Genomic DNA, 26,132 nt, shown 5'->3' with positions numbered 1-26,132 from the left:
GTGAGTGAGAGTGTGTGTGTGTGATAATAACAATAACAGTGGTACTAAGGGGGGAGAGGGTATGAGGGAGAGGCTAGTGTACTGCAGTGGGATTCAAATGTCCAATAGGCATGTTGTCAGTCGAAGGTTAGTGGTATTGAGGTAGGAAGAGCGGATACAAGCATTACACTGTAAAACATTAGGGTTACTCAAGGGTTCTTTGGGAAGGGTGATGTTCTATGTGGAACCATAATGGCTCAAAGAACCATTTAAGCTCTTCAATGGTTCTTTACAGTTCACAAAATGGTTATTTGCTCTTTTAGTCATAATTTAATTGTCCAGTTTATCTAATGTGTTGTGTTATGCCATTACATATTATATCTGGCTATGGCCAGGGATGGTGTCTTGTGAAAGACTCACGTATGGCCTTCTGTCAATTGAAAACGGTTGACTAAATCAGTCAGTGGTTCTCAATTCTCTACTCAGTGACCCCCAGCTGTTCCAAAGGTAGCTTACTTGATTCAACTTGTCAATACAATAACAACACATATGGAGTTTTAACAATATAATATGGCTGACCAGAATAAAAAACCCGTATGGTTCTTCAAAATGATCTACAAAGAGCTTTTCAGAATGAGATGGATTCTTTATACAATCATTATTAAGAAAGGTTCTTTAAAAAACACAAAAAAGGGTTTCATGTAGCCCCAAAAATGGTTGTAACCATAGCACAACACTTTTTTTGGTGCTATATAGAACCTATGTTAATGGTCATTTATAGAGCATCAAAAAATGTTCTATATAGCACCAAAAAGGGTTCTGTTATGGTTACAAGCCAAATAACCCCTGTCTGGTACTATTTATAACCATTATTTCTTTGTGTGTACAAGCCATTTACACAACACTCTCTCTTTCTGCAAAACCTGCTTGTGACAACACTCTCTCCCTCATCTCCTCTATAACCCACTCTTCCCATCCCTCCATCTCTCATCTGTCCCTCTTCTCTCTCTGTGTGCTCAGTTCTCAGTACTCCACTCCCCAAAGGTTCTTTAAATTGATTATTTGTTGTGACAGGCATCTGGCAGTGTTTTGTTTATGCTGCCGGTCAACCACAGTAATTAATTGGGTAGTAATTTATTCACGGTGACGGGATTGCGGCTGAGATGTGATGTTTGGGGAACAGATATACGCAGACGCATACGGTCTGTCCTTGTTTCTCTGTCCCTGTCTGTCCACGCTGTGGAGACCAAACCAAACACTTCGATCCCTCCTTCCCTCAGCACTTAACAATAAACTACTGCAGAGGACACAACGGTTTTTACTATAGATAGTCAATGCATTGTTGAGTTATACGTATTTGATGAGTAAACTGGGGCTTCTACATATGTGTTTAAGTGCGGCTTAACTTTGCTTTGGTTACCTCGGTGTCTCAGTCTATAACAACCCAATCTATAATTTGAATCAAACTTAAATGTAAAATGTTAATTGAAGATGAGAGTTCATTAGGTTGATACTTTATTAATTAACAAAGGGAACTGGTCATTCAGATATATGTACCTGCGTTTCCGGAGTAATCTCCAACGGTCAGTGGATATCCATCATCGTCAGGGTCCACAGAGAACAGGCCAACTCCAAACATCCCATACTGAGCGTAGGCTGTACTGTTGTCAAAGTCCTCCAGGTCAATCCTCAACTCATAGTTGCCCTGGATGGAGAGAGCATGGATCTGCTTCAACCCTGGAGAGAGAGAGAGGGAGAGAGAGAGAGAGAGAGAGAGAGCGAAAACAGACAAGTTGGGAAGGAGAGAGAATGAAGGACAAAGAAGGAGCAATAGGAAGGAAAGGAGAGAGTTAGAGTTGACCGATCAGAGCCACTCCCTGAGGGAGAGAGACCCCTTGTTGCCTTGAGACAACACCCACACCAAAGTAATTTCATTTCAGGAGCAGCATCCGCTTCGTACTGTGCCATGTGTCTTCAAGGAAAACAAGAACACACTTAACGTCCCTGCCCACCAGTCAGTTCCCAGAAGTCAACCTGCTACACTAAGCGAGAGGTCCCCTCAGAGCAGCAGGTTGCTCTGTCTGGATGCTTTAACCCATGGTCTGTCACATAACATAAAAAACAGCACTGCTCTCACTCCCGAGTCCTCACAAAGCACACACTCTGATGGACACATACACGAACGTGAGCACGCACTCATGCACACACACACACACACATTTGTTTTATTATCCTTTTGGTGACCAAATAATTGATTCCCATTCTAAATCCGATTTTTCCTAACCGTAAACCTAACCCTTAACCTATCCCTAATCTTAACCCCACACCCCTAACCCTAAATCCTAACCTTAAACCTAATCCTAATTGTAACCCAGCCCTAAACCTAACCCCTAAACCTGAAAAAGCGTTTTTGCTTTTGGAGACAGGCGAAATGTGACTGACCGCCTCCATTTGGACATATGAAGCTACATTTTTAAATTATGTTTTTTTTACATTGGATAAAAGTAAAGACTCAGAGCTACAGCATTCTATATCATACACTGCATTTGAGGAACAATGGGAAAGCAATTCTGCTTTGAAAGTTGATAAACTTGTAACCCCACTTTTGAGAAAATGGCTCTTGAAGTTTTTTATTACACCTACTGGAGAGCTCTTCTTAGTCTACACTCATTCAGAATTGTTCACACCCTCTTAAGCCTTAGCCCCACCCATCTCTTTAAGGATTCACATGTGGCCATGTGCTAAACAGAGTGAGTAGTGTAGTAATAATTTCAAGACTAAAAGTGGTAAAAGTAGTAGCCTACAATAAGCCTATATCCTAATATGACTTTGGTGCAGGTTATGTTGTTCTTCACATTACCGTCTCTGCTAAACACACTATATCAAATAAAATCTAAGTTTATTTGTCACATGCACAGCATACAGAAGGTGTATAAGTGGAAGGGTCTCTACAGAAGGTGTAAACGGTACAATGAAATGGGTAATTGCATATTTCCATAGTAGCAATATCAAAATTAAAAAATGTCAATATAAAAAAAAGAACAAAAAGTGTCAACGCCAGTAGAGAAAGAACAAAATAATATAGAGTATGTACAAGAATAATATCAATAACAATATCAGTGCTAGATGAGGTAGTTATGTGCGTACAATCAGGGGTAAAGTGGCTGGGCATCAGGATAAAAAATGAATAGCAGCAGCAACATATGGCATGTGTGTGTTAGGAGTGAGTCATGTGAATGTGCATAGAGGCACTGCAGAAAGCCCGGATGACTGGGAACTCGCCCCCATTGATGAACTGGTCCGTCCACACCACGCATGAACAAAGGAATCTATATGAGCCTGTTTCTGTCCTGCCCTTAACTTTGGTGCAGGGCATGTGATATCCATGGTATCTTCGTTGTAAAAGTCCCTGATCTTCTCAAAAAGATACGCATGTCTAGTTGTGTCCAGTCCAAGTGGTGCTTGTACAGGCAGACCATCTATGGGAGGAAGGACGTCAGCGTTGCGCAGCAGCTGAAACCTGGTCCAGACTGAGTCTGAATGCTCCTTGGTGACAACAACACCAGACTCCAGAGCATCGAAGCTGTAAAACAGGAAAATAGACCAAAAAATAAAGACCTTAAATAAAATCAATTCACCTCCCAAGTTTAGATTAGAATAATAACCTTATACAATGCAATGAAAATGATATTCACCTGAAGTGCTGGTACTGCTTGATCTGTGGCAATGGCCTGAAGTATTTGTGTCAGGTGTTGTTGCCAGCCATAGCTTTCCACCAGCACCATACCATCCTCCAGTCTCCTTGTATGACTGGTGGAGGAGAGTCAGGCGGGTTCTACTGATGCTGAAAGACAAATTCCAGATTCAAATATTTTATTATACAACAGATGGCCGCAATCACCTCCAACTTGATGGGTCATGTAATCATCTGGCGAAGGGGAGTCTTTTATTTAGACATGTAGCTAGCTAAACAATGAACCATAATCCCAACCCATAGAGTGCTAGCAATACCAACCGATTGTCATAGCTAGCTAAAGTTAACCATCTAGGTTCAATGTTAGTTAGCTAGCTAACATTAGGCTATAACTGGCAATGGAAATGGCATTCTGAGATAATATTACTACACAGATCGTACACATAATGTTAGCTAGCGAGCCTGACAGCTAACATTAGCTAGCTAGCTAACAATATGCTATAACTTGGGGTCTTTTGTCTAGACATGCAGCTAGCTAGCTAACTAAGGAATTAACCATAATCCAAATCCATAGAGTACTAGCAATACAAACCGATTGTCATAGCAAGCTAAAGCTAACCAAATAGGTTCAATGTTAGCTAGTTAGCTAGCTAACATTAGGCTATAACTAGCAATGCAAATGGCTTTCTGAGATAATATTACTACACAGAAAATGTAGCTAGACTCTTACCCGTATACATGGATGAACGCTTCACAGAAGACTGCAACCCCTTTTGTTAAATAAGACGTCTTGTGTCATTTCCATTTTGTTTGTACAGCTTGAATGGCCCGTTGTGTCAAGTCACTCTGGTTCACACTGACCATGTGCAAAGCCATACCAATCATCAGATCTTTCTACCTCTCTGTCACGGATGCCATGGTTGCCCTCAGTTTGAAGATGTAATACGGAGACAGGTGTTTTATACAACAGCCTTCTGTGTTCTCTTATCGACTCCCTCTGCATAGTCAATTAAATGACAGAATTGTATGAATCTCCTTATCATACTCTGCTTCCACCAGGCATTCCACTGATTTCAAAACTTGGTCAACTTCATGATCGCCATTTCTTCCCCATCACTGTAATCAAAAGACTCTACAATGTCTGGTTCAATGACAATGTGTTTACCTAAATCAGGGATTTCCTTAACGTCTGATTAATTTTTAGAGTCAGAGAGAGTCAGCATGGCACGATCGTCCTCCAGAAAGTAGTCCATCACAATTGTTTCCTACTAACCTTTGTCGATAACGCTTAATAAATTCAGGGCAACAATGTTATTGAGAGCAGTAGCAACACATTTGCTGTTCTCCATTGCTAACGTTATATATACATATACATATATATATTAAAAAAACAGCAGGCAAGAGTGTGCAAGCGGCATTGAAACCTGTGTGCACCTACGTTGTAAAATTGAATTCATAGGCTAGGTTGTAGCAACCTCATGATGGGTATAGGGAACATTTGAGTATCATGCAGTAGCCTAAACCTATCTGTGTTACATTGAACTGGGGGAATGGAATATGAATGAGAGTCATCCAATATGCTGTAATAGAAATAAAGTCATGCTCATTAAATGGCACTGACCGCCACTGCTACACATAACGAGCAGCTAATTTTATAGACAGAAGATGGTACACGGCAGACCAATCCGAACTCATCTCTCTGTATTTCCAGCCTATTCATTATCACAGCCAATCATGGCTAGCGGGGAAGGTTCCTGGCTTTTTCCATGGCTAAACCAACTACGCTTGTAATTTAACAATTGTATTCGTATTTGCAGATGGCATTCACGTTTGTATTAAGGCACATGAAAGTTCACATGTTCCAGAAGGCCAAAAAACGCATTTAGATATATATATTTTTTGCTAATATAATTCACATGCCTCTCATATGAAGTAGTGACGTGCAACATATGCCTAGTTTCCTGAAACAAGTCACAAATGTTTTGTGTGTGTGAATGGACACGCCCCAGTCACTGAGTTTGGAAGCTCCCATGACAGGATCTCAATACGAAAGACTCATCTTGTCCCGATCATACAATCTTCAGCTGGCTATGGGTCAATTTCACTCCATTCCAACTCTGTAGTCAAGTTTGAAAACTCAATATTTCAAAATAAACAAACCCAGTGATTGACATTACAGGCTGTGAAGTGACTCACTCAGTGAGTCTGTTTCAGTTCAGGCATGTCATGGCTGTCTCACAATGAACTCTAATTAAGAGAGTGTGAGAGTGAAACAGAGTGCGAGAGCGACAAAGACAGAGCGAGGGCGTTGCCATTCCTCCTTCCACACATCCTTGCCCCCTCCTGTGCCTTGGTTTCCCGTGGTGTGTAGACTGATGGTGCTTCCAGGCCAGACCTCTGCACTCCTGAGATCAAAGAGACTGACAGACAGAGCAGAACAGGAACACGCCTCCCTCCTGACCAAACTGGGTTCTCCAGTCACTCTGAGCTGTTTCAGTGAAAAGCACACTGCATTACAGCGACGATAGACACATAGTGGGGGACTGCAGCTTAGTACATACCAGCCTCTAGCTTTGGTGTTCAAAACACATTCTACGGTTACGGGTGTTTTCTTAGGATGAAAAGATATTTGAAAGAGAAATAATGAAAGTAAAGCTTGATTTTCCGCAGCCTGTGTAGCTTCAAACCGATGTTGTGTCTTGAGATTTCACGGATCCGATATGATTACTTAACTGTATGCAATGGGAACAGCCTCTGATAGTTTAAAGTCACAGTGAAGATATGCAATAATGCTTATATTATATACTGTAGCAGTGCAGAAACAATATAAGATATCCTAAATAAGCAAGAGAACAGCTGTTCACAACTGTGGTGCTTGGTTGACATTTCAAGCAGCAACAGGTGTCAATGTAACCTGGTTCCAGATCTGTTTGTGATGTTTTGCCATATACTTGTCACTCATTGTCAAGTCAAAACACACTGTAAATGTAATCCTGTAATTTTTACAGTAAATAACTGTAGATTTATAGGACCTTTACTATAACACAATTTACAGAATATTACTGGAACAGTACAAGATGCTGTATTCTTAGAATTTATAGTGCATTGCTGGAAGCACAGTGGTTAGTAAACTGTTGCAGATGTACAGTGCATGTACTTACATGTACTTGATATATACACACTGAACAAAAATATAAACAAAACATGTAACAATTTCAAAGATTTTACTAAGTTACAGTTCAGAAATCAGTCAATTTAAATAAATGAATCATGCCCTAATCTATGGATTTCACATGACTGGGAATACAGATATGCATCTGTTGGTAACAGATAGCTTTAAAAATAGATAGAGGCATAGATCAGAAAAACAGTCAGTATCTGATGTGACCACCATTTGCCTCATGCAGCGTGACAGATCTCCTTCACATAGAGTTGATCAGGCTGTTGATTGTGAGAGCATCCAAAACATGCTCAATGGGTGACATGTCTGTTGAGCATGCAGGCCATTTTCAGCTTCCAGGAATTGTGTACAGATCCTTGCGACAAAGGGCCATGCATTATCATGCTGAAACAAGAGGTGATGGCGGTAGATGAAAGACACGACAATGGGCCTCAGGATCGAGTCACGGTATCTCTGTGCATTCAAATTGCCATCAATAGAATGCAATTGTGTTTGTAGTTCGTAGTTTATGCCTGCCCATGCCATAACCCCACCACCACTATGGGGCACTTTGTACACAATGTGGAAATCTGCAAACATTAAATTCTCTGGGTACAGCTCTGGTGGACATTCCTGCAGTCAGAATGCATACAATTCACAGAGCCTATTTTGTAACAGTTTAATTAGATTAGAAGTATTCAGTATTTTCTAACACAAATATATATTTGGAAATACCCCACTTAAGTACAACATTCTCAGTAATGGTAATATAATCTTGTACTTGTTATGACTGTGGTATATTCTTGTTTACCTTAGTTTAATACACTGAATGTAAGTCGCTCTGGATAAGAGCATCTGCTAAATGACCAAAATGTAAAATTGCACACTTGCGAAGCATTTAGCAGCTCTTATCCAGAGTGACTAACAGTCAGCTAATTAAACTAAGGTTGATAAAAAAAACACATATTACAGTCGTCTCAAGTAAAACGTTTATGTAACCGTTACTGGGAATGTTGTTGAAGTTAAAGATAGATTGGTCTTCATCGTGTCCTGTATCTGTATTACGATGCACTATGTGAACGAAAGTATGTGGAAGCATGCTTTTTGAACATCTCATTCTGAAGTCATGGGCATTAATATGGAGTTGGTCCCCCCTTTTCTGCCATGACAATCTCCACTCCTCTGGGAAAGATTTCCACTAGATGTTCCAAATTGCTGTGGGGACTTGCTTCCTTTTCAGCTGCAAGAGCATTAGTGAGGTTGGGCACTGATGTTGGGATAATAGGCCTGGCTTGCAGTCGGTGTTCCAATTCATCCCAAAGGTGTTTGATGGGGTTGAGGTCGGGGCTCTTTGCAGGCCGGTCAAGTTCTTCCACACCGATCTCGACAAACCATTTCTCTTTGTGCACAGGGGCATTCCCCAAACTGTAACCACAAAGTTGAAAGCGCAGAATCGTCTAGAATGTCATTGTATGCTGTAGCGGTAAGATTTCCCTTCAATGGAACTAAAGGGCCTAGACAAAACCATGAAAAACAGCCCAGACCATTATTTCTCCTCCACCACACTTTACAGTTGGCACTATGCATTCGGACAGGTAGCATTCTTCTGGCATCAGCTGAACCCAGATTCGTCCGTTGGACTGCCAGATGGGTGATTCATCACTCCAGAGAACGTGTTTCCACTGCTCCAGAGTCCATTGGTGGCGAGCTTTACACCACTTCAGCCGACGCTTGACATTACACATGGTGATCTTAGGCTTGTGTGTGGCTGCTCGGCCATGGAAACCCATTCATGAAACATTTATGAAACTCCCGATGAACAGTTCTTGTGCTGACGGTGCTTCCAGGGGCAGTTTGGAACTTGGTAGTGAGTGTTGCAACAGAGAATGATTTTTACACGCTACGCACTTCAGCACTCGGCGGTCCCATTCTGTGAGCTTGTGTGGCCTACCACTTTGCGACTGAGCTGTTGTTGCTCCTAGAAATCTTCACTTCACAATAACAGCACCTACAATTGACTGGGGCAGCTCTAGCAGGGCAAAAAGTTTGACAAACTGACTTGTTGAAAAGGTGGCATCCTATGACGGTGCCACATTGAAAGTCAGTCAGCTCTTCAGTAAGGCCATTCTACTGCTAATGCTTTCCTATGGGCATTGAATGGCTGTGTGCTCAATTTTAATACACCTGTCAGCAACAGGTTTGGCTGAAATAGCCAAATCCACTTATTTGAAGGGGTGTCCACATATTTTAGTATATATAGTGTACCTTTTGAATGTATATTTTCCTGATCTCTGGCTAGTACAAATTGGTACTGTAATATTAACAGTAACTTGCCACCAACTTCCTGTAAGTTACTGGAAAATGCAAAGCAATGACCGTACACAGTACAAAAAGTTAATGCTACTGTAATCATGTTGGTATTTTACTGTACATGCGATTAGTGCAAGCAGGTTGGCTGTTAGGTATTTGATATTACAGAATGTTTGTGAACATGTGTAGTTTTATATCACTTGCTCGTCTACAGACCTAAAAAAATGTTACCAACTGGCTGTGATTGTAGGTCTAAACCAATCAAAGGATGTGGTTTAACTCTAATCTACCCCTATATACGTACATTCAATTGTTAGGGAAATACTACCATATATCAGTTCAATTGGTACAGCATTCTCACTAACGTGTCAAACAATTATACATTAGCCACTTACAACGCACATCTCAAAATATGTTAACTTCTTATGGATGGTGGCAATATTGAGTCGCTTGGAAGACTGACGTGCCCAGAGTAAACTGCCTCCTACTCACTCCCATAAACTAAGATATGCATATTATTAGTAGATTTGGATAGAAAACACTCTGAAGTTTCTAAAACTGTTTGAATGATGTCTGTGAGTATAACAGAACTCATATGGCAGGCAAAAACCTGAGAACAAATCCAACCAGGAAGTGATTTTTAGTTCTTCTATCTAATCCCTGTTCAAACTACAGTGTCTGCGGGGTCATTAGAAACTTGTTTCATGCGTCTCCTGTTACTGGGCAGAAAATAGGAGCTCAGTCTATCAGTGGACTGCCTGGGACCAGTGAGTTGTTTACTGCGCAGGCACATTTGGCGCGCCGCTCATTCTTTTTCTTCTGTAATGAATACGCTATTGTCCGGTTGGAATATTATCAACGTTTTAGGTTAAAAAGACCCTAAGGATTGATTGTAAACATCGTTTGACATGTTTCTACGAACGGTAATGGAACTATTTGACTTTTTGTCTCTTATTTTATGCTCACGCGTTATGCCTTTGGATAGTGATCTGTACGCATGAACAAAACTGAGGTATTTGGACATAAATATGGAGTATTTCGAACAAAAAGAACATTTCTTGTGGAAGTAGGAGTCCTTGTAGTGCATTCCGACCAAGATCAGCAAAGGTAAGGGAATATTTATAATACTAATTCTGAGTTTAGTTGACTCCAGAACTTTGCTGGTATCTGTATAGCTTGCTTTGATGGTTGAGCTATTTTAATCTCTGGGCGGGCTCCATCCCGTATGTCCACAACAAATGTATTTTCGTTAGAAAAAGTTAATCCTTTACGTCCCAATAGCTTGTTCTTGTTAGAGCGTTCTGAAGGCTGCTCCAAAAGTTCCGTCGGCCGCGGGACTCCTCTTTCAATAAAATGCATTTTTTTTTAATTTAGGTTCGTTCAAACATGTCAAACGTTGTATAACATAAATCTTTAGGGCCTTTTTCAACCAGAGCTCCAATAAGATTCAAGGGGGACGATTGCATTGTCTTTCTAAACGTTTCGAAAGGGGAGGGTAGCCAGGGGCACCGGCGTCATAATGGTGATGGCCCTCCTCATCTGTCAGTTTTCACAGTAGGAGACTCAAACCACTTTGTAAAGACTGGGGACATCTAGTGGAAGCAATAGGAAGTGCTCAATGAACCATTGCTCACGGTGTGATTTATAGGCAAAGTGATGAAGTTGAGTCCGCAATTCAGACTTCCACATCCTGTTACGATCGGTCTCGGGGTTTTGACTGCCATATGAGTTCTGTTATACTCACAGACACCATTCAAACAGTTTTAGAAACTTTAGGGTGTTTTCTATCCCCAAGTATTAATTATATGCATATCCTAGCTTCTGAGTTTGAGTAGGAGGCCGTTTAAAATGGGCACATATTTTTTTCAAAAATCGCTGTAGCGCCCCCTATCCTAGGCGACCATCAAGAGGTTAAAATCTGACACAGCGGTTGCATTAAGGAGTAGTATATCTATAATTCTTTCAATAACTGTTGTAAAGTTTATCAATGTTTATCAATGTTTATGATGAGTATTTTTGTAAATTGATGTGCTCATTCACCAGCGGTTTTGGTGGGAATACATTTTCTGAACAACACGCGCCAATGTAAAATGGGGTTTATGGATATAAATATGAACTTTATCGAACAAAACATACATGTATTTTGTAACATTGAGTCCTGGGAGTGTCATCTGATGAAGATCATCAAAGGTTAATAATTAATCTTAGCTGACTTTCTGGTTTTTGTGATGCCTCTGCTAGCTTGGAAAATGGCTGTGTGGTTTTTCTTGTTTAGGTGCTGTCCTAACATAATCTAATGTTTTGTTTTCGCCATAATGCCTTTTTGAAATCGGACACTGTGGTTAGATTAAGGAGAATCTAATCTTTAAAATGGTGTATAATACTTGTATGTTTGAGAAATTTTAATTATGAGATTTTTGTTGTTTTGAATTTGCCGCCGTGCACTTTCACTGGCTGTCGTCATATCGATCCCACTAACGGGATTCAAGCCATCAGAATTTTTAATGAGCCAGCAATTCTTTCCAATTCCACAACCCTTTCCCACAATGCACCATAATTCACAGTATGCTGCTTTAAAACAGGTAATACAGTGCTTTAACAATTTGTTACAGTGCATGTTTGGCTTAACTATTCCATAAGTAGCAAGAAAGCAGTGAAGACTGGCACCAAGGGTAACAGGAGCCAATGGTATTTCTCAGACACACCACATCAGAAATAAAGTTCAACACTCTCTCTTCCTTTGCAAAACCCACCAAACTTAACGTCTAGTGGCTCAGTCTTATTTGAATTCACTGCTAATCCTCCAGCTCTGTCAGTCTCAGTGTGCTCTGACAGAGAGGGCTGATGAGGGCTAAAGAAAAGGCCTAATTTGAGAGCAAACCCTGGTGAAAAAGCCCCATTACCATTCAGTTATGTTGACTCCCAGGAAGTGTCCCAAATGGCACTCTATTTTCTACATAGTGCACACCTTTTGAACAGGACCCATCGTGCTCTTGTCAACTGTAGTACACTTTTTAGTGAATAGGGTGCAGTTTGGGACACACTCCCAGTATGGGGCTGGGTAGAGGAGCTGCTTAGATTTGGTTGTCTCACTCAACAGGAGGTGGATCTTCCAGGCTTTGAGTTTCTCAGAGCATCAGCAGATTCTAGGGTGCTTCTCACTCGTTCTGTTCGCAGACTTCAAGCAAACACTTTTACACATTACACTCCTGCAAGCCCGCATGCATGCGCACACTTACGTACACACACGAGCATGCAGCAGCAGCTTATACCAGTGTGAGAATTAATGCCACACCTTATCGCTCAGACAGACAGTGGCAGTTCTCTCGACAGAGTTTTAACTTTAAAATGTAAAAATAACGGCTGTGTTTGTTCTCTTCTTCAGAAAGAGATTTAGAAATAAACCAGCAGATGCGACACAGCTCTATTTAAAGAACACCGGCTTCCATCTGAATTCACTCACACACACACACACACACACACACACACACACACACACACACACACACACTTCACATTTACATAGCTTTAATTCACTATCTAATTGAAGCCCTGGAGATTCTCTCCCAGACTCTAACTGAGAATAATTAAACAGAGAGTGCGTCCCAAATGGCACCCTATTGCCTATATAGTGCACTATGGCTCTAATCAAAAGCTGTGCACTATGTAGGAAAAAAGGGTACCATTTGGCACGCAGACAGATAGAGACGTTACCTAAACAACAGAAACTTTCATTGTCTTCTTTGGTTCAAACTTAAATGCTCAGGTGTGGTATTCCTAACCAGCCACATTAATTAAATGCTAATGTAGAGTTATTTAAACTGCTTCTGCTTCTCAGAAATTAGGATTTTTTTAGGCATTTTGCTGGTGAATTATCATACTGATTGCTCTGTTAGGGGAACGGCATCTCTCTATTTCTTGCTAATTTCCCTTTCAGTCACAGTTTAATGAGGAGAAAACTCTCTCCCCTGTGTCGGCAAGGTGAAGAACAGAATTGAATTACACTTTTATAAAGAAGTCATTAGGAATGGATAAGGTGTGTTAAATTTGTATTTTCTGTGATGTTTCATATTGACGTCCGCTCCCTTAAAAGTAGTGCACTACATAGGTAACAAGGTGCCATATGGGATGCAACCATAGAAATATGTATTCTGTCCTCTTTTATAACATGCAAATCCCATCAGTTTGATTCTGTAATTTATAATAGGACTGATTATAAAATATACAGATTTTATTTGGTTTCTTGGTCTGCTATTAATCTTGGAATTACAGAACGTTCTACTGTGTTGAGTTGACTATACTAATAAATTGCTGTACATTTACAGCAAATTTACAGTAACCTACTGTCTACTCTGCTGCCAGTAATTTTTTACAGTGTATGTTTTGTGACTACCGTGGACTGTATTACTACAGTGTAGTACTGTGTTACGACTATATTACTACTATGTATCTACTACTGTGTGCCTACTGATTGTCTGACTAGGAATGTGTGTAAACAACCACTAGTGTGCACATCATCACCCTTCAAGTACCAGCAGGGCTTAACTCCAGTGTATCAAATACAGACAGCATTATGAAATTACAATAGTTGGTCACAAGATCAATTAAAAAAACACTCCACAAGGGCACCGATCCTAAATGTCCTTCACAGACATAACATGTCACTGACAACAATGCCACCTTTTCAGTGGGAATTATTTCCACTGTAATTGGTATTGTGTACAATTCCAGTCAGTGGGCATGTGGCATTGATTGCATTGTAATTAAACAGTCCATTCATGCAGCACAAGGTTGCCAAAACACTGCTGAACTCCCCTAAGAGAACCAACAGTATTGGTCAGTTACATTTCTACTTATACTGCTAATTGCAAGGTTTTTGAAGATACATTATGTGTAGTGTAGGCCTACCCTTAAGTGAAAAACCTCATGAATTTCACGTGAACACATCTGACCACATCATCTCGTGTGCTCCCATAAAATGCCATTTAGAATATTTTACTTTGAAAGGCATCATTTACATTAATTAAATTAAACAGTAAATGTACCTGCAGAGCTTTTGTCTAGTTCCCAGTTTATTCCAGGGTTGTCCTGGAAGGTCAGTCAATCTGGAAAATTGTAGCCGCAAAAACCATCAAGCGCTATGATGAAACTGGCTCTCATGAGGACAGCCACAGGAAAGGAAGACCCAGAGTTACCTCTGCTGCAGAGGATAAGTTCAATACAGTTACCAGCCCAAATAAATGCCTCACAGAGTTCAAGTAACAGACACATCTCAACATCAACTGAGGAGATAGTGTGAGATAGGCCTTCATGGTCCAATTGCTGCAAATAAACCACTACTAAAGTACACCAATAAGAAGAAGAGACTTGCTTGGGCCAAGAAACACGAACAATGGACATTAGACTGGTGGAAATCTGTCCTTTGGTCTGATGAGTCCAAATTTGACATTTTTGGCTCCAACCGCCGTGACTTTGTGAGACGCAGAGTAGGTGAATGGATGATCTCGACATGTGTGGTTCCCACCATGAAGCATGGAGGAGGAGGTGTGATGGTGTGGGGATGCTTTGTTGGTGACACTGTCAGTGATTTCTTTAGAATTCAAGGCACACTTAACTTCTTATGGATGTTGGCAGTATTGAGTAGTTTGGATGACTGACGTGCCCAGAGTAAACTGCCTGCTACTCATTCCCAGAAGCTATGATACGCATATTATTAGTAGATTTGGATAGAAAACACTCTGAAGTTTCTAAAACTGTTTGATTGATGTCTGTGAGTATAACAGAACTCATATGGCAGGCAAAAACCTGAGAAAAAAATCCAACCAGGAAGTGGTTTGTTGTTTTTCAAGTGATTGCCTATGCAAACTACAGTGTATGTGGGGTCATTTTGCACTTCCTAAGGCTTCCACTAGATGTCAACAGTCTTTAGAACCTTTTTTGAGGCTTCTACTGTGAAGTGGGGGAGAATAAGAGCTCATTGAGTGAGAGGACTGCCAGCAGGGCATGAGCCTCAGCCATGCGCACTCACGTGAGAGGTAGCTCAGTTCCATGGCATTTCTGAGGACAAAGAATTTCTCTGGTTGAAACTTTATTGCAGATTTATGATAAAAACATCCTAAAGATTCATTCTATACATCGTTTGACATGTTTCTACGAACTGTAATGGAATTCTTTGAGTTTTCGTCTGACCTGCGCGTCGTGAATTTGGATTTGTGAACTGAAGGCGCGAACAAAAAGGAGGTATTTGGACATAAAGGATGGACTTTATCGAACAAAACAAACATTTATTGTAGAACTGGGATTCCTGGGAGTGCATTCTGATGAAGATAATCAAAGGTAAGTGAATATTTATAATGCTATTTCTGACTATTGTTGACTCCAACATGGCGGATATATTGTATGGCATGTTTCTGTGTCTGAGCGCCTCAGATTATTGCATGGTGTGCTTTTTTGGTAAAGCTTTTTTTAAATCTGACACAGCGGTTGCATTAAGGAGAAGTTTATCTAAAGTTCCATGCATAACACTTGTATTTTCATCAACATTTATGATGAGTATTTCTGTAAATTGATGTGGCTCTCTGCACAATCACCGGCAGTTTTGGAGGCAAAACATTACTGAACATAACGCGCCAATGTAAACTGAGATTTTTGGATATAAATATGAACTTTATCGAACAAAACATACATGTATTGTGTAACATGAAGTCCTATGAGTGTCATCTGATGAAGATCATCAAAGGTTAGTGATTCATTTTATCTCTATTTCTGCTTTTTGTGACCCCTCTCGTTGGCTGGAAAATGGCTGTGTTTTTTTGCGTATAGGCGCTGACCTAACATAATCATATGGTTTGCTTTCGCCGTAAAGCCTTTTTGAAATCAGACACTGTGGCTGGATTAACAAGAAGTAAAGCTTTAAAATGGTGTATAATACTTGTATGTTGTTTTGAATTTGGCGCCCTGCACTTTCACTGGCTGTTGTCATATAGATCCCGCTAACGGGATTCCAGCCATAAGAAGTTTTAACCAGCATGCATTGGTGTTAAAGTCACTGTCGAGTTGCAAGTCCTCAAATTTTTGATTTGAGTCTCACGATATAATCCACCCACCTGACAGGTGTTACATATCAAGAAGATGATTAAACAGCGTGATCATTACAAACAGGTGCACCTTGTGCTGGGGACAATAAAAGGCCACTCTAAAATGTGTGGTTTTCTCACACAAACACTTTACATGTTGTGTTTATTTTTTTGTTCAGTGACTTGACAGTTATTTATTTAACCAAAACATTCATATGAATCAGCTGCTGCTGTAAACTGCACAACAACCTTTCCACGTGAATGGCCCTCCAACTGGTAATTACTAGTGGGAAATGCGTCTATCATCCCTGAGCTCCTACTTCTCCCACATGTTGACCTCTGACATCACCTACCAAGGAAATGACCTCGATAACAGCATTTTTCGGCGGGTAAATTTAACAACAAATGTATATTTATAAAAATAAATCAATTAATATGGTTTTTGAACTCCATAATTTGTTTACAAGCATGATAGCTTGTATGTTTAGCTTATGGTTGACGCATCGTATTGGCCACTAGCGAACTGGCATTTCCAAGGAAATTCATACCATATGAATGCATCCAAATGGTGTCTACGACTTGACTACTGGTAAATTCCCACCTCCCTCATTGTTACGAACGCAGCTTTCTATTTAATTTATTGGGTAAAAAATGTACCATTAAACTAGATTATCCACACATGTAATCTAAACAGTAGTACCATGTGAGTTCCTATCTACAAATAGTACCATGTGAGTTCCTATGTGTACCTCTGAAGCTACCTTATGTGTACCTTTGACCTTTTTGTACACCAGGGAACAAAACACTGTACCACACTGTTATTTTTGACAGTGTGTGGATATATGTTCTTGGTAACAAATAATCATCTGGTGGCACTGCTGAGACATTAATGTACTCCAGACCAAAAGGTTTCAAGTTCATATCCCAAGGGCATTTATGCTTACGGCTAGATTCTATCAGAGCCAAGCTAGCAGAGACCTGCATAGTGTTTGTGTCGGCTGTGGAATAGTGTTAGAGCTGTCAAATCCACAAGCATCGCCAGGCATTATACCTGAAGTGAAAATTGCCATGGGCTGCACGGCGCTGCATTAAGCAAAATCCTATGCAGCCTTGTTTACAGGTTGGAACACTGGAATGTGATATGTAATCTACACCTTGATTAAGCTGATAGAAATCCTCATTATTTTATTCAAAGACTTTCAATTAGCATGTCATTATTTCTACAGTGGCTTCAGAAAGTATTCAGACCTGCTGACTTTTTGCACCTTTTGTTACGTTACAGTCTTATTCTAAAATGGATAAAATTGTCACGTCCTGACCAGTAAAAGGGGTTGTTTGTTATTATAGTTTGGTCAGGGCGTGGCAGGGGGTGTTTGTTTAGGGTGTTTCAGGTTTTTTTGGTTAATGTTCTATGTTAGTGTATTTCTATGTTCGTTCTAGGTTTTCTATTTCTATGTCTAGTTTATTGGTTTGACCTTCAATTGGAGGCAGCTGTTTCTCATTGCCTCTAATTGAAGGTCCTATTTAATAGGGGTGTTTTGTCCATGGGATTTGTGGGTAGTTGTTTCTCTGTATAGTCATTTTGTCCTTACGAGACTGATTTTTCGTCGTTGTTTTGTTTAAGTGTTTTGTATCACGTTTCTTTATAAATAAAGAAGAAGATGAGCACTTACATTCCCGCTGCGTTTTGGTCCACTCCATACGACGAACGTGACAAAAATAAATAAAAACAATCAGCAACCGACACACAAAACCCCATAATGACAAAGCAAAAACTGGTTTTTAGACATTTTAGAAAATGTATAAAAAATATATATATATTTACATATACATTATTCACATAGGTATTCAGGCCCTTTGCTATGAGACTTGAAATTGAGCTCAGGTGCATTCTGTTTCCATTGATCATCCTTAAGCTGTTTATCTAACTTGATTGGAGTCCACCTGTGGTAAGTTGATTGGAGAGGATTTGGAAAGGTACACACCTGTCTATATAAGGTCCCACAGTTGACAGTGCATGTCAGAGCAAAAACCAAGCCATGACGTCAAAGGAATTGTCCGTAGAGCTCCGAGACAGGATTGTGTGGAGGCACAGATCTGGGAAAGGTATAAAAAAAAAATCTGCAGCATTGAAGGTCCCCAACAACACAGTGGCTTCCATCATTCTTAAATGGAAGAAGTTTGGAACACCAAGACTCTTCCTAGAGCTGGCCGCCCGGCCAAACGGAGCAATCGGAGGAGAAGGGCCTTGGTCAGGGAGGTGACCAAGAACCCGATGAAGTTCCTAGAGTTCATCTGCTGAGATAGGAGAACCTTCCAGAATGACAACCATATCTGCAGCATTCCACCAATCAGGCCTATATGGTACCGTGGCCAGACAGAAGCCACTCCTCAGTAAAAGGCACATGACAGCCCGCTTGGAGTTTGCCAAAAGACTCTCAGACCATGAGAAATAAGATTCTGTTGTCTGATGAAACTAAGATTGAATTCTTTGGCCTGAATGCCAAAAGTCATGTCAGGAGGAAACCTGGCACCATCCCTACAGTGAAGCATGTTGGTTGCAGCATCATGCTGTGGGGATGTTTTTCAGCGGCAGGGACTGGGAGACTAGTCCGGATTGCGGCAATGATGAACGGAGCAAAGTACAGAGATCCTTGATAAAAACCTGCTCCAGAGCACTCAGGACCTCAGACTGGGGCGAAGGTCCACCTTCCAACAGGACAATAACCCTAAGCACACAGCCAGGACAGTGCAGGAGTGGCTTCGGTACAAGTCTCTGAATGTCATTGAGTGGCACAGCCAGAGCCAGGAATTGACCCCGATCGAACATCTCCGGAGAGACCTGAAAATATCTGTGCAGCAACGCTCCCCATCCAACCTGACAGAGGTTGAGAGGATCTGCTGCGAAAATGTAGAGTCATACCTAAGAAGACTCAAGGCTGTATTCGCTGCCAAATGTGCTTCAACAAAGTACTGAGTAAAGGGTCTGCATACTAATGTTAATGTGATATTTCAGTTTTTAATAAATTAGCAATAATGTCTAAACAGTTTTTGCTTTGTCATTATGGGGTATTCTGTGTAGATTGTTGAGGGAAAAATATATATAATACATTTTAGAATAAGGAAGTAACCTAACAAAATGTAAAACTAGTCATGGGGTCTGTATAGCCCCACACTTTCTCGTTCTGAAGATAGCCTTATTTGGTAAAAGTCCAAGTCCATATTATGGCAAGTAAAACACAAATAAGCAAAGACATGAATACTTTAAGACCTGAAGATCAGTCAATACAAAACATTTCAAGAACTTTGAAAGTTTCTTCAAGTGCAGTCGCAAAAACCATCAAGTGTTATGATGAAACATGCTCTCATGAGGATCGCCACAGGAATGGAAGACTCAGAGTTATCTCTGCTGCAGAGGTTAAGTTCATTAGAGTTACCAGCGTCAGAAATTGCAGCCCAAATACATTTTCACAGAGTTCAAGTAACAGACACGAACAATAGACATCTCAACATCAACTGTTCAGAGGAGACTGTGTGAATCAGGCCTTCATGGTTGAATTGCTGCAAAGAAACCACTACCAGAGGACACCAATAAGAAGAAGAGACTTGCTTGGGCAAAGAAACACGAACAATGTACATTAGACCGGTGGATATTTGTCCTTTGGTCTGGAGTCGAAATTTGAGATTTTTGATTCTAACCACCGTGTCTTTGTGAGACGCGGTATGGGTGAATGGATGATCTCCGCATGTGTATTTTCCACCGTGAAGCATGGAGGAGGTGGTGTTATGGTGTGGAGGTGCTTTGCTGGTAACACTCTCTGTGATTTATTTAGAATTCAAAGCACACTCAATCAGCATGGCTACCACAGCATTCTGCAGCGATACGCCATACCATCTGGTTTGGGCTTAGTGGGACTATCATTTGTTTTTAACAAGACAATGACGCAACACACCTTCAGGCTGTGTGGCTATTTTACCAAGAAGGAGAGTGATGGAGTGCTGCATCAGATGATCTGGCCTCCACAATCACCCGACCTCAACCAAATTGAGATGGTTTGGAATGAGTCGGACGGTAGAGTGAAGGAAAAGCAGCCAATTAGTGCTCAGCATATGTGGGAACTCCTTCAAGACTGTTGGAAAAGCATTCCAGGTGAAACTGGTTGAGAGAATGCCAAGAGTGTGCAAAGATGGCATCAAGGAAAAGGGTGGCTCTTTGAAGATTCTCAGATATAAACTTTTTTGGTCACTACATGATTCCATATGTATTATTTCATACTGTAAGTTTTTGTAATTGCTTTTTATTGTTCAGTTTTCAAACACAGTTCCACATCTAGCAGTATTTTTCTCTTTTCTCCTTCTCTCCTTCATGTCTACAGTTCCATAATTTTATTTTTTTGTCATTTTTTAATTTTAGTCATTTAGCAGACACTTTTATCCAGAGCGACTTACAGTAGTGAATGCATACATTTCATAATTTTTTTTGTCTGTACTGGTCCCCCGTGGGAATCGAACCCACAACCCTGGTGTTGCAAACACCATGCTCTACCAACTGAGCTACACGGGACTACACGTTCTTCCTTATGACATAGTTTGGGTTTACATTGCTGATGAGGTCAGTGATCAATCCTTCTATGGGTGAGGGTTCCGTAATTAGCGGGGGATTGGGGACCACCCCCTCTGATAGCGTGCAAATTATAGAGTTTGGGTTTTGAGTCGTTGCAAATACGATTTTAATCTACTTATAGACGTTAATGAATCATCAACACTGGATCAGTAATGTGGGAGTTGGACATCAATGAATTTGCAAAAGCAAATTTAATTTATTAATTAATGTTAATGATTACCTTCATAGGCTATCTGGGAATTAAACTTTTATTAACCTGAAAGCGTCGCTGTATTTGGGTTAAGATTGACAAGTTTAATATGTCTCATTATCCAAATTATCAACTTGGTGAAGTTTTTTTTGGCAATTTAACTTCATTGTTAAATCGAATGAGTCAATAATATCCAATCAGTTGAAATTGGTTGGATATTATTAAAATGTAACCAGTTGTTACAAATGTGAGAAGACGTTGGCCCTCACAATGGAGTAAAAAGAAAAATAATTCTGCCGATTCTTCACCACAAGGGGTCACTTACCCCTGAAAGCTGAAACCACATGGGTTACCAGCAGAGACTTCCGTTGCCCAAGGCACAGGGTTTCTCCCTGAAAGCTGAAATCACACGGGATTCTCACAAAGCGCAGGATTTCACTGTGACAAAGGAAAAGGGCTGCTTTTTCTTTGTTAGCTTAGCATCGAATTCAAAGCTAGCCGTTTATTTATAAAATATTAACTTCCAAGCATAGAAAGGGTCCTCTTCAATACGGGACCAGGGGTTTACTAATGGCATCTCGCATTCTAGCGATGTTACTGGAAAACACGATAACATAAAGAAATACTCGCCATGGTACTTCACTTTGGCCAAACAAATCTATTTCTCAAATTTCTTAAATTCAGTAATTCAACATATTCTGATCCTTACTCAGTATGCAACACCGGAGGTCAATCTTTCTAGTATCTTGTTCAAATGGAAAAGCACACACCGCTCAACAACAAATCCTGTCTACAGCTCTATTGATGTATAACGTAATCTGCTACACAATTCATATAGACTGAATTCAACAGCAAGGCCTAATTCAATTTTAGATTCCTTGCACGGGGACACCAATATGTCGTGACTTTACTTTCATTAATGTGATGACTGTTATTCATTTAATCAACTATGTTTAATTGTTACCCGATTACACACCAAGGCACACCAAGACAGTCGTGAAGAAGGCATGACAAAACATATTCCCCCTCAGGAGACTGAAAAGATTTGGCATGGGTCCTCAGATCCTCAAAAGGTTCTACAGATACACCATCGACAGCATCCTGAGTGGTTGCATCACTGCCTGGTATGACAACTGCTCGGCCTCCGACCGCAAGACACTACAGAAGGTAGTGCGTATTGCCTAGTACGTCACTGGGGCCAAGCTTCCTGCCATCCAGGACTTCTATAACAGGCGGTGTTAGAGGAAGGCCCTAAAAATTGTCAAAGACTCCAGCCACCCTAGTCATAAACTGTTCTCTCTGCTACCGCACGGCAAGCAGTACCGGAGCGCCAAATCTAGTCCAAGACGCTTCTAAACAGCTTCTACCCCCAAGCCATAAGACTCCTGAACATTTAACCTGTTAGGGTTAGGGGGCAGCATTGACACGGCTGGATAAAAAAATATTACCTAAATTACCTCAACTAGCCGATGCCCCCGCACATTGACTCTGTACCGGTACCCCTTGTATATAGTCTCGCTATTGTTGTTTTACTGCTGCTCTTTAACTAAGTGTAACTTGTATTCATTATTCTTATTCATATTTTTTTAACTGCATTGTTGTTAGGGGCTTGTAAGTAAGCGTTTCACTGTAAGGTCTACACCTGTTGTATTCGGCTCATGTGACTAATACAATTTGATTTGATGTGCTTTGACTAAATTAATAATTTAATAATTTACTCATTAGGATTTGGGGCACCATGGAAGAAGTTGTTTAATGAGTCACCATCTCCCGAATTAAACTCTATAAGGTCTTTACCTATAACATCCATGAAACAGTCAACATATTAATCATAACCTCTTATCATATACTCATTCTGAATTATCACAACCTTCTTGGATCTGCAAAAACCCCAGCCTTGCTCATTATTCAGTACTAAACAAATTGGCTTAATGATTTATTAACTAGCTAACTAAATGAACATATAGCCTTTACATGAGACAAATGTTCCTAGTGGACTGACAAAATATGCTGGCCTATACACACCGAATGAAGAGCGGTTGGGAAGAGAGAGAGAGAGAAAAAGGGACACTTATCGTCGATACATTTCAGAATTATTCTCACATGAATTATATAGTTTGTTTATGAACCGCCGCTCGTTTGGAGTAAGAAATAATCAATGTATTTTCGTGTGAAATGCCTTCATTCGTCGTTTATCTCTGTTGGCACCAAGCCTTAAAGGGTTTGGTTGGGATCTCCTGTGGGTGTAAGGCTTTGATTGTCCACAAAAGGTCACAATGTCCTTCTTCTTAGTTGTCTGGTCTCCATGGGTTTTCATTCCTCGGAACAGATACTTAGCTGTACCAGTGATTCTCCACCTCGTGAGGATAGTCAGAGTTTGAACCACTTTACATGCGCAGCTGCAGACTGGCGATGTCCTGGTCTGGTAGGTGGGTTAATTTTCTTCCCCTCCTGTTGAGGTTCAAAGTTCCAACCATTTCACGTGTAGCGACCGCTCCACGCTTTTCTGGTCTAATGTTAATTTCGTTACCAAGACCTTTTATGCACTCTGGCCAAAGGAGACAACTCCGTCCATCTGATACGTTCTTCTAACCTCACTCGGGGTGTGGCTACTTAATGTGCAAAGGGTATGATTAGAAGTTCTCTTTTGACTCCAAAAATCACATTCCTATCTTAACTTGTTATGGATTGGGGGCAGTATTTTCACGGCCGGATAAAAAACTTACCCGATTTAATCTGGTTACCACTCCTACCCAGTAACTAGAATATGCATATACTTATTACATATGGATAGAAAACACCCTAAATTTTCTAAAACTGTTTGAATGGTGTCTGTGAGTATAACAGAACTCAAATGGCAGGTCAAAACCTGAGAGATTCCTTTACAGGAAGTGGCCTGTCTGACCATTTCTGGAACTTCTTTGCCATCTCTATCATTTACTAAGGATCTCTGCTCTAACGTGACACTTCCCACGTCGTCCATAGGCTCTCAGAGCCCGGGAAAAAAGAGAATGTCGTCATTCCAGCCCCAGGCTGAAACACATTATCGCCTTTCTCAAGTGGCCCATCAAGAGACACTAGCTTATGCGCGTGACCCCGACCGCCCCCGCCTTTGGGATTTTTTTCCTCTGTTTGCCGAAAAGGAGATTCCCTGTCGGAATTTTATCGCTTTTCTACGAGAAAAATGACGTAAAAATTGATTTTAAACAGCGGTTGACATGCTTCGACGTACGGCAATGGAATACTTTGAATTTTATTGTCAGGAATTGCGCCAAGCGCGCGACACTTCTTTACTATTTCGGATAGTGTCTGGAACGCATCGAACAAAACGCCGCTATTCGGATATAACGATGGATTATTTTGGACCAAACCAACATTTGTTATTGAAGTAGACGTCCTGGGTGTGCATTCTGACGAAGACAACAAAAGGTAATGACATTTTTATAATAGTAAATATGATTATGGTGAGTGCTAAACTTGCCGGGTGTCTAAATAGCGAGCCCGTGATGCCTGGGCTATGTACTTAGAATATTGCAAAATGTGCTTTCACCAAAAAGCTATTTTAAAATCGGACATATCGAGTGCATAGAGGAGGTCTGTATCTATAATTCTTAAAATAATTGTTATGCTTTTTGTGAACGTTTATCGTGAGTAATTTAGTAAAATGTTAGCGAATTCCCCGTAAGTTTGCGGGGGGTATGCTAGTTCTGAACGTCACATGCTAATGTAAAAAGCTGGTTTTTGATATAAATATGAACTTGATTGAACAAAACATGCATGTATTGTATAACATAATGTCCTAGGGTTGTCATCTGATGAAGATCATCAAAGGTGAGTGCTGCATTTAGCTGTCTTCTGGGTTTTGGTGACATTATATGCTGGCTTGAAAAATGGGTGTCTGATTATTTCTGGCTTGGTACTCTGCTGACATAATCTAATGTTTTGCTTTCGTTGTAAAGCCTTTTTGAAATCGGACAGTGTGGTTAGATTAACGAGAGTCTTATCTTTAAATGGCTGTAAAATAGTCATATGTTTGAGAAATTGAAGTAATAGGATTTTGAAGATTTTGAAAATCGCGCCACAGGCTGGCAGTGGCTGTTACGTAGGTGGGACGAATTCGTCCCGCCGGTCCCATAGAGGTTAATCAAATGGCTACCCAAACTATTTGCCTTTTATGCCGCTGCTACTCTCTTATTATCTATGCATAGTCACTTTAATAACTCTATCTACATGTACATATTACCTAAATTACCTCAACTAGCCGATGCCCCCGCACATTGACTCTGTACCGGTACCCCTTGTATATAGTCTCGCTATTGTTGTTTTACTGCTGCTCTTTAACTAAGTGTAACTTGTATTCATTATTCTTATTCATATTTTTTTAACTGCATTGTTGTTAGGGGCTTGTAAGTAAGCGTTTCACTGTAAGGTCTACACCTGTTGTATTCGGCTCATGTGACTAATACAATTTGATTTGATGTGCTTTGACTAAATTAATAATTTAATAATTTACTCATTAGGATTTGGGGCACCATGGAAGAAGTTGTTTAATGAGTCACCATCTCCCGAATTAAACTCTATAAGGTCTTTACCTATAACATCCATGAAACAGTCAACATATTAATCATAACCTCTTATCATATACTCATTCTGAATTATCACAACCTTCTTGGATCTGCAAAAACCCCAGCCTTGCTCATTATTCAGTACTAAACAAATTGGCTTAATGATTTATTAACTAGCTAACTAAATTAACATATAGCCTTTACATGAGACAAATGTTCCTAGTGGACTGACAAAATATGCTGGCCTATACACACCGAATGAAGAGCGGTTGGGAAGAGAGAGAGAGAGAAAAAGGGACACTTATCGTCGATACATTTCAGAATTATTCTCACATGAATTATATAGTTTGTTTATGAACCGCCGCTCGTTTGGAGTAAGAAATAATCAATGTATTTTCGTGTGAAATGCCTTCGTTCGTCGTTTATCTCTGTTGGCACCAAGCCTTAAAGGGTTTGGTTGGGATCTCCTGTGGGTGTAAGGCTTTTATTGTCCACAAAAGGTCACAATGTCCTTCTTCTTAGTTGTCTGGTCTC

General features: G+C 40.4%; 1 protein-coding gene across 3 annotated transcripts in view; it reads right to left on the bottom strand.

Annotated features, from left to right (window-relative positions):
- Positions 1 to 26,132, bottom strand: part of LOC106562973 (fibrinogen C domain-containing protein 1) — a 258,468-nt gene that overhangs the window by 10,246 nt on the left and 222,090 nt on the right. For all 3 annotated transcript variants that reach the window (XM_014128131.2, XM_014128128.2, XM_014128130.2), the window contains one exon: positions 1,537 to 1,716. In XM_014128131.2, the coding sequence (XP_013983606.1) occupies positions 1,537 to 1,716 (180 nt within the window). The remainder of the gene's footprint in view (positions 1 to 1,536; positions 1,717 to 26,132) is intronic.

The sequence above is a fragment of the Salmo salar genome, chromosome ssa11, assembly GCF_905237065.1.
Source record: "Salmo salar chromosome ssa11, Ssal_v3.1, whole genome shotgun sequence".
NCBI lineage: Eukaryota > Metazoa > Chordata > Actinopteri > Salmoniformes > Salmonidae > Salmo > Salmo salar.
The sequence above is the reverse complement of the archived record's forward strand: the minus strand, read 5'-3'. Positions and strand labels throughout refer to the sequence as shown.